At 40.8% G+C, this 9,834-nt stretch overlaps 1 protein-coding gene across 12 annotated transcripts; it reads left to right on the top strand.

Annotated features, from left to right (window-relative positions):
* The first annotated feature begins 377 nt into the window (after positions 1-377).
* On the top strand, positions 378-9,486 carry LOC127301373 (uncharacterized). Of its 12 annotated transcripts, none has more exons than XM_071819432.1 (11): positions 378-774; positions 1,280-1,431; positions 1,588-1,728; positions 3,051-3,154; positions 3,248-3,402; positions 3,512-3,839; positions 4,063-4,138; positions 4,580-5,927; positions 6,232-7,268; positions 8,177-8,389; positions 8,667-9,486. In XM_071819432.1, the coding sequence occupies exons 2-5, from the start codon at positions 1,339-1,341 to the stop codon at positions 3,384-3,386; spliced, it is 477 nt and encodes a 158-aa protein (XP_071675533.1). In that variant the 5' UTR covers positions 378-774; positions 1,280-1,338; the 3' UTR covers positions 3,387-3,402; positions 3,512-3,839; positions 4,063-4,138; positions 4,580-5,927; positions 6,232-7,268; positions 8,177-8,389; positions 8,667-9,486. The 12 variants fall into 12 exon arrangements, with proteins under 12 accessions (XP_071675533.1, XP_071675532.1, XP_071675531.1 ...); XM_071819431.1 differs by having other exon boundaries at positions 6,232-7,828; XM_071819430.1 differs by having other exon boundaries at positions 6,232-7,991.
* The last annotated feature ends 348 nt before the right edge of the window (positions 9,487-9,834 follow it).

The following is a 9,834-nucleotide window of genomic DNA, read 5'->3' as shown; positions in this document are numbered from 1 at the left end:
GACATGGTTTCCTATATATACCAAAGTTTCACTACATGGAAGATTCACATCTGATATTCGGATGCGCTTCCGCCGCGCAATGTCTGTGTTCCTATATATACCAATGTTTTCTTTGTCATTTCTCCTATAAAGGTTGCAAGACTACTCAGCCATCCAGGGGGTCTGAGAGGGGCAAAACGATCGTGTTCGTCCGTTTCACCCTTCTGAAACCCGCTTTGCACCACAACCGTCGGATCCAGTAATTATTTTTGTACCAGCCGCTGCTTGTTCTGGGTGCATGACGGCTGGGCCCGTGCATGCGTGGGGCCGTTTGTTTGAGACAACGAGGGTTCGTGCTCGCGTCGCTCAGAAAATTGAAGAGGTGAAAACCCTAGCCAACCAAAGCCTCATCCTCTCCCCAATCCCGTGCCTCCCGTCCTCCCCCAATCCCTGCCTCCTCTCACCTCCTCCTCCTCCTCTAGAGACAGCGGCGGCTCGGTCCGGCCCGGCCATGGAGACGGAGCTCAGCGCGGTTGGAGGTGAGACCGAGCGGCGGCGGCAGAAGGGAGCAAAGGAGCGGCGGCGGCTGGACGCGCGGTCGCGCGCGCACTCGATTTCGTCCTCGGCACTCCTGGCGTGGACGATGGTGGCCGGCCGCGCGACGCTCGTAAGCTCGTCCTCGTTCTCTTGGAGGAGAGCCACCCTCTCCAGGCTCGTTCAGGCCGCCCCTCCTCCCGTTGCTCGCCGACAACAGCGCCTGCCTGGCGGCGGCAGAGAGTGGACGACCAGTGGCAGGTACGAGTCCGTCCCCTCCTCCGGTGAGTGATCCGGATCTTCGCCTCCGCACCGTGGTTTACACGCTTTTTACCCTCTCCGCTCTCGAATTTGTTTTCGCCGCCCCGGATTTGATGCGCATTGGTTTACTTCAATGGTACGCCAAGCGATTCCGCGGTTGGTGTTCGGATGTATGCAAATATTCCCACTCTTGAACGGAGTTGGGATCTGGCAGGGGGTTAGGTATTGGTGAACCGAATTGGTCGTGCTTGGGACGAATTGGTACCGCTCGTCCAGTTTGAGAATCCGAAATGGTGGTGGTGGATGGTTTGGATTAGCCCAGGGTTTGGGAATGGGTAGTTCGTGCTATCGCGCAATGCAAGTGTGGCGTTGATGATACTGTACTGAGTATTCATTGCAATTTTGAAAGTCAGAGCCTGCTCATTATCGAGTGTTTAGTTGCTTCAGATTCATATCTCAGATTAGTACAAGGAAAATATGTGTAACCTGAGATTGATTTATTCAGGTTGCGGGGTCATCGGTGCACCAAGGTCGTAACCGATTGAGTAGAGGGGAATACCAGAAATGTTCTCCTTGTTCTACGGCCTGTGGAACCATGTGTTTAGCAAGACAGAGTTCCGACTACTCATACTTGGAGTCCATAAGGCTGGGAAGACGGTAATTCATCTGAAACTTATGTTTACATGCATGAAGTATTGACCCAACCATGTCTCCTTTACGTGGCAGTATCCTCATGTTGAAGATTGAGTTTATTTCTATATGATTATTAGATTTACACTAAAACTTGACATGCTTCTAATCATGACTATGCAGACCTTGCTAGAAAAGTTGAAGTCAATCTATTTGAAAGGAGAAGGGCTTCCACATGATCGTGTCGTTCCAACTGTGGGGCTTAATATTGGACGCATTGAAGATGCAAATGTGAAACTTGTTTTCTGGTATCTGGGAGGCCAGGTATGGTTTCTTGTGCTATAGACATTAGACAAGCTTCCCCGTTCACCATTCGGGGTTGTTTTCAGTTTATGGAAGATAGATGGGCGTTTGCTCATCTATTAATGGATATCAAAATGATGAAACCTGGGAGAGATCTTGCTCAAGAATATTAATTGTAACCATAGTAGAGCTGCACATGTTTTATCTACTTTTGCTAGAACCGGGCAATACACTGATTGATGTTTGGCTACACTGGTCGCCAGATTGTGTTTCACAGCTTATTTTAGTTTGACTGCAAATCTTTACTTGAGCAACAAATGTCGCATTCCATTTCAAACAGAATGACTCATTGATGCTAGAATCATGCAATTGCATTTTCTCCATGCTGTCACTCTAATTCCTGGAGATAGAACACTCTTCATTTTACAAAACCAAGGTAGCTAGATTAGGTAGCTGGCAAATGTAGGCCAGTTTTCATTCCCTTGTTTCGAAGCCTCAAACATTAAATTTTCCTGAAGATATGCAAACTATTGAAATATTACAGTCAATGTTTATACTGAAGGCATGTAACCATCATTTTTTACAAGTTTTCCACATTCATTTAAGATCTGCAGAAAATGTTTATCTTATGTAAGACCTTGCTTCAATGGTGCAGTGATCTTGGTCTACATCCTTTATATGTACCTTATAGCTGTGCGAAAGTTTCTCGTTTACTACTACTGTCTAATCTACTTTAAGTGTTGTACAAACATAAACTTTGGCTATGAATGATGATTAACAAGTTACACCTTTCACGTTATATGATTTATGTTTTGCTTAATGAAGCATATTAAACTATAGATATGATCTTAACTCATATTCGCAAACAAACAGGTTGAGGTTTACCTTTCAGTTATCTGAAATGTCATATATACTACAAAATTACCTAGCAAAACTCGATACATTCACTCTCGGTTAAAAAGGAAATTTCTTGGATGAAAATTGGCCCTTGTGGAAGAATTCTATCATGTGATGCACATTAGTTGTAACTTTGGAATCCAACTCATACTGTTTGAGTGTCAGAAGATGTCAGTTTACTTTCCATGCATCATAAGGTGAAGAGCTCAAAATATGGAAGAGTAGAAACATACATTTAACCATGTGCTTGCGCTGATAGTCGAATTCTTTTTAGTCTCAGTGTTGGAGATCACAACATTTTCTAAGTGGAGAAAGTCAGACTGGGAAAAATAACTGTCCATATTATTGCTTTGAGTCCTTTGCAAGCTCATTTCATCTTGATATGTTGCTTCCGCCAGTGCCTCTTATGTATTCATGTTTGAAGGCTTACCTGTATCTATCAACAGGATTTACCAACAACAGTCACAGAAGAAGAGTTGGACAGACATTTTCACCTTAAAGAGTTTGATGAGAGGCCATACATGTTTGTGGCTGGGTCTGCCTATGATGGGTAAGTAGAAGAACCCCTGAAGTTTCCGAACTTATTTGCCTCGCATTGGAAAGATGGTTCGTTATTATGCTTACTGTGGTGCATACTTTGCAGAGTTAAATGGAATGTTGGCACATGGCGCTTGCACTCAGGTTGTTTCCAAGGGAAGATGTTTGCCCTTCCACACTGCTTCACCAAAAAGAAAGATGCATGCCCCCATTCTTTTTGTGATATAATCACGTCTTCTGGATAGATTGTTTCTCTGACAGGTAACTTGCTGTCACTTGGTGTCATTCTCTGTATTTTTTTTTGCTATTACATATCATGCCCTCAACATTAAATTATGCAAGATCTGTATCTATCTAATATTTTCTAAAGAATGTTAGGATTCAGAGGGCTTCAGTCTGCCAAGTGCAGAGCATTGGTGACACCAACAACTCTTTGGTCGCTTGGTGATGGTTACATTTAGAAGAGGCCAATGAAATCTATATAACTGATGAAATGTTCCCGTTCTACAAATAATCAAAGCATGAGGGCCTTCTCTATTTTTCCCAATCATATTTGTATGTTTGTTCACTTTTGTCATTTGTTTCCCACTTGCAGAGGGTTTGCTGCAGCACTGCTGGGTGTCGAGGTAGTCTGGGTGAGGCGGGTTCAGCCCTGATCCATGACCTCCTTCATGCTCCAGATCAAGCCCTCCATCAAGGTGTGGAAAATATCACTCTCGATAAGATTATGGCGATTTCGGGATTGGTATCTCAGTATTAAGCTTAATGAACCACAACCAAGTTGTTTTCGTTAAAAAGTACTATTATGAATTTGTGTAACTATCTAGATTTCTAAGTGAGATTGGAATTAGAATATATTGTTTTTAGTAATTGGCTTTGTTTTCTTAAGATAATTCGTTGATGGCTGATTTTTGGCAGTAGATGCTGCCCCTCTGAACAAGATTGGATTTTGATGAACCCAAGCGGTACTCCTCTCTGCGTTTCACTCATTTGTCAGGTAGTTTTGTCCTTCCATTGTGTTTCCTTTTCATTCTAAATCTGTGCTCCTATTGTTTCATAAAGCACTCAGAGCTATAAAAATATTTTACCAGGTAGTTGGATAATTTATAAAGATGAAACTAGCTTTTACCGATGTTGGCAGCTTCTTTCTTTACATTTGCTTCTGCTTTCTGCTGATCGCCTGGAAGGACCTATACAACTGAAAAATTAATAATAGTGTCCCACATTCAGGAGACCCAAAATGGTTGTACCTTGCATCTTGGTATCGTGTATCTTCCGTCAGGATTCTACGATTCTACCTATGTTCTACCGGTGCAATATTTGGGATACAACTGAAAAATTATTTGTGTTTGAGCCATTCATTTGTTTGGTTGGTTTCTAAATTTGTTGTATTATTTCAAAGATGTGTGTTTTAAGTTCTACTTGTATTTTTTTGCAGAAGAGTATGTAGCGAGGTTATTCATCAAAAGTATTTACAAACCATGGCACGTCTAATTGTAAGCCCCTTGACCTGGCTAGGATCACAACCCCACAGATCTTTTTCGTCGTACTCTTGTCTTTATCGTAGCCTACTGGAATTAGGGCGTATAAGTTGAGATTTTAACATGTGTGTGTGATTGTAACCTCCGGAATGAGCTTTTTTTTATCTTCTGCTATTAATATATTGAGATCATTCACAAATCGGTAAATATGGTTATTTTCCTGCTATATTTACCATGCCACCAGAAATGTATCATTGTTCCTGCTATGTGCTCTCACTGCCACTACCTCTCCAAGCTTGTGCTGTGTGCTCTGCTTCCTTTCTCCTTTCTCTTGAAAAAATAATATCATTGTTATATCTGCAAACAAATATACTTGGTTGACATTTCCTGCCATCAATGGGGATTAGTAGATTTTAATTCTATTGTTCATTCCACTGTTTTTCCTGCCTTTGTAGCTGAATGATTGGTGCGAGAACTTGGACTGAATTCAAATATGTAGCATACTTATCTTCTTGAAACAATAGCAGAGAAAATTGAAACAATACTCCGTTCGTTAATAATCAGTTCGACAAACAGTATACTAAATTTTACATTTGCACGACTACTGGTTTATGATGCAATAAGGGATATACACGTCAGTTGTAATATCTCCTTGCACTATCTAGATTTCCTTTCTCGGTGATATATGTTTGGCGATCTATTAGTTCTCAGAACTATATAATCTGAAGGTCAGAACCTTTCCAGTGTGTCCTCCATCCTCCCAGTTTTTACATGGCCATGTTTATGTTGGAGTTGGACTGTTGATTCGCAAGTGATTTAGCAGTGTGGCTGTGCCGCCTGCAGGGAGAATTTTGATAAGCACGTTTTCTGCTATGTATTTCAGATCAGCTTTTCATGTAGTTCATTGGTCAGTTGGTTGTTTGTGAGATATAAATATTATTACACTATTATTAAATAGGAAAAAAAACTTTATGAACCTTTGCAGGGTTAACTTGCATTTCTCTACCTTGGATGACACCGGGATCATATGATCTACGGAGTACTATTTTTCCCCGTACACCTTTTTTGGGAATGAAAAATTCAAGTGCATTTGCAATTATCTCCATTACACATTTTGACCTGTAATGATATTTTCCGCGGTGCGAGGAATGGATATCGACCCCAAATGGAAATTGCTATGGGGATACCAAAAGTGGGTCAGCGCTCTGTACACTGCAGGTTTCCTACTGAATTTTGCATCACCGTCTTATGGACCCAGTAGCTCTGAACCAGTGTATGGATCACTACATGTTCTGTTGATGCAAGGTAAGGTCCTATTTTTTCAGTTACTGTTTGAACACTTGCTTTCCCTGTCTTTTAAGTTGTAAATCTGCACCCGCTCCTCTATTTTAGTGACATAGTAGATGTTTACTTCTCTATTAGAGAAACATAAGGGATTTGCTGAGTACTCCTAAAGAAAATGTTGAATATGTAGTACAAGTAGTGATCAACTACCACGGGAAAATCCAAAGGAAAGGTGTTCTTGTTTTTTGTTGTTCGTTATATTGCCACAGAGGCAAGTGTGCTGAAAATTATGGTTGTCAGTGTACTATTAATCTCGCTAATTCAGGTTGTTCTGCTCTTGGCTATCGGCGCTCCTGGCCTCCCAACCAGGATTCTCTTCCCTCGCCAACAAAGACTCCGGAAACCCAGTGAAGCTAGAGCAAAGTGGTGGATATGTGGCGTAGCTTTTCATCAACGGCATGCTCTTGTTCAGCTCGAAGGTTGAGACCTTCCTCCTCTCACCGGTTTGCTTCGGTTAGTAGAACAAACTACACGGCACATGCTTGTTCAAATGCTTCTCTCACAGATTAACATCTCTGTTTATACTTGTTCAAATGTTTTTTATGTATAGATTTGAATATGATAACAGAGGTCAGGTACAACCTCATAATTTCAGTTTTCATCAATCCTGCTGTGTTCGCATGGTAGGTTGGTAGCGGCTTAAGAAGTTCAAGCAATTGCCCTGTATTTGTACGAGTAGGCCAGAGTACATATCAGTAAAAGCAATATAATATTTAGGAGCCAGGTGTGGTAGCCAAATATCAGTAAAAGTAGTTGATATTTTGCATGACCATTTTAACCATTACCTCAAATGGTACCACTTTATAGTTTGTTAATTACAAAGATGATAATCTACTTTTTTACAATGATAATCTACTTTTATGTAAATATGATTATAGAGGTTTCCAAAGCTGGGCACAGCCTGCCCTGCCAGGCACTATGCTTGTCGGCGCCCTGGCCGCTCTGCCTAGCGCCTTGGTAATCTACTCTTGAGTTTTCCCATGTGGTTCTGTTTGAAAACCATACAAATAGCAGACTTGTTAACACTACAGTCACTACATGTTTCATTGCCAAGAAATAATGGCATATTCTGATGGAACTTTCATGTGCAAGTATCGGGCATGGGGTATGAAGTATGAGGGTGACTATGAATCGGTGACTATGTTGATTGACACTTCTCCCGGACAAATGGGTTAGGAATAAGCCATAATGGATACTTAAACAGTGAACTAGCGCCAGAAATCTGTTGTGAAATGGTGATGGATCAGCTTGTGATCCCGCTGTCATCTCCCTCCCTTGACCTGATGGTGCTGGACCCTGCTGGTATTCATCTCCTCTTTATGTACTCTCTCGACTATCAATCTTCCTCTTAGTAGCTTCTTACATCAATATAACATGAATATACCTGAATATTATTAATGAGGAAAAGTAAGCTGAACGTTCGGCTAGCATTGAAAAGTATTTGGAGCGGTTCAGCCCTGAAGTAATTTCTCTTTTCCTTTACCATAGATCTAATCTCTTGTAGTCACGTGATAGTGGATACATGAATATCATGAAATAGGTTGAAAAGAGAGGCTTGCGATTGACCACACACGTTTTGAGTTACCTGAGTGTTTTTGCAATTTTCTGCTATGTTACGATATACTGATTTCAGTACTGTGTTCAATCTTGCAACAACACTAATGTTAATTAATGGTAATTTCTATAGGCTAAACCTCGCAGTCACTGCTGTTGTCATCAGTTCATGTATTTTTCTCTATTAATATGCTCATCTCTGCTTGGAACTTTCGGCAAACAAATGTAATCTGGCGATCTTATCATATCAGGCCCACGTATCATGTTAATATGATGTCTATCGTTGAAGCTGGCTACTAATCTGCAAGGTGTCTTTTGGTCTTTCTGCATTGCAATACCAGGTTTCAGTTCTTGTGTTAACTTTGTAAAAGGTGCAAAATACTCGAGTATAGATGGATCACGAGCATGCTGCTTATGGGAAGTGTGATTTTATTGTTTGTTATGTGCAAAACTTTCCGGGCAATTTATCATGTAGGTAACGCATATAGATGGTTTACTCTAATTTAGGCATTTCTCTCATGTACTGATTCTGCCATTCGCGCGATAGCGCAAGATGTGCAGTTTTGGGGATTAGGCAATTGTATATATATAGTTATTTAATGTGTATTCTTGATGTTACCTTACTAATAAAAGATTACTATCCATGATTACTATAGATTAATTATGAGGACTTGGTGCTCCACTATCTCATTCCCCCACTCAGGTGAATGGCCAGTAGATGTCAGCTGGATGTTTTGCGCCAGTGCACGATGAGGAGATGGTGGGGCCTTCTGGCGTTCTTGCAGCAATGGCTCACCTTGCAGTGCGGTATCCTCGGCCAGATTTTGGTGATCTTGCCAGCAACCTTGCCATCTCGAACTTGTCCCTAGGTATACCGTCTCCCTCCTGTCTCTTAGTTGGTCAGCCTATGGAATTCGTGATTTATGTTTAGGTTGTGTGGTGTTCTCAGTGTTTATTGTTCAGATTATTGTTTGATGGTTGGCACAGATGCAAAAGGAGAGGTGCAAATTTGGATTGAATGATGCCTTTCTTACTAAAAAGAAGAGCTCATGTTCTCTGTTAAAAGTATTAATCTTACTGAAACATTTGAAATATATTGGGAACAATAATTTGAAAGCTTGACCTTCTTTTGTTATCATGGTGCAGATGCCTTATCTCCATTGTTTCCCAGTGTTGGACAATAATTATACTGCCCCTTCGTACAATGGAGCTGGAGTGCATATGGAAGTGTGTTGCATGTCACAAAAGAATCAAAAGAATCTGCGCATCACTTCCCAAGATAGAAAGCTTTTATAAATTTGTGAACATATGTTTGTATATTCGTATTTTCCTCAACAGCTTGAAATCTTTGGAAAGTAATGCCTCACACAATTCAGTAACAAGTTCTTATTGATTTCTTTCAGGTTCGGTTCACATGATGAATTGGGGACGATACCGCAGAAGTTCATCCCTGCCTCAGATGGCTATATCAATGCAGTCATGGTAACGGATTATCCAAATGCTGATCTTTTAGATTTGCTGCTCAAGAAGAGCAATGGTATGCTTTTTCTCAGTCAGCAAAAACATGTAAATAATTATGAGTACAGCCTGATGAATCTGCGATGATTCAAGATACTTGCTCACTAACCTGTATCATCACAGATACCATTTGGATTTGTTGAGAGATGTAGAGGTGCCGACGTCTACATGTTGTGCCACTAAAACCATAATTGAGTTTTTTCTGTGTTCATAAAATAGACTGCTTAGGACTCCTATGCATTGAAAAAATATTTAGTGAAGCTCTTATTGCATGATACTGGCATCCATGGTTTGTATGTATTTCCATGTACAGAAAATAATATAGCATTCAGATGTCTTTGCTGGATACTTATGGTACAATATTTTCTCGCTTGTGTCTTTGCGCCAGTGCCTTGTGGTGCGCTGCTTCAACTATGGGTTGTTTCCTACGCTGTTAAGATAATGTGATGCCCTACCTATCTGCCTTTGCGCTGCCACCTGGTTTATCTTCTCTGTTGTGGAATCGACCTCATGTGGTAACTATGCATGCTTTTCTAAGTAGAACCTTATCGGATAGGGGAGGGTTCCTGAAAAGTCACCCGCCAACAACATTTTCTTTATTTCAATCTTTTGATCAACTTCTGCTTTCTTCATAAGGTACACAGATTGTAGTGTTATTTACATGTAAGTTGGTCAAAGCAATCATATGTTCTTCAATCATGGCTTACATATTATGCTCAATGTGCGTCTGCATATGGCTTAGATATAAATCTCAAGCATAATATCATGGATAAAACTTATGGTTGCAATATTGTCT

The sequence above is a fragment of the Lolium perenne genome, chromosome 4, assembly GCF_019359855.2.
Source record: "Lolium perenne isolate Kyuss_39 chromosome 4, Kyuss_2.0, whole genome shotgun sequence".
Taxonomy (NCBI): Eukaryota; Viridiplantae; Streptophyta; class Magnoliopsida; order Poales; family Poaceae; genus Lolium; species Lolium perenne.
This window is presented reverse-complemented; position numbering and strand designations above follow the sequence as displayed.

Bases quoted from the DNA above. Each gene is read 5' to 3' on its own strand.
- LOC127301373 (XM_071819429.1), top strand. From the start codon at position 1,339: ATGTTCTCCTTGTTCTACGGCCTGTGGAACCATGTGTTTAGCAAGACA. The intron at 1,729-3,050 runs GTATGGTTTCTT...ATCTATCAACAG, and splicing joins TCTGGTATCTGGGAGGCCAG to GATTTACCAACAACAGTCAC. The intron at 3,155-3,247 runs GTAAGTAGAAGA...CATACTTTGCAG, and splicing joins GCTGGGTCTGCCTATGATGG to AGTTAAATGGAATGTTGGCA.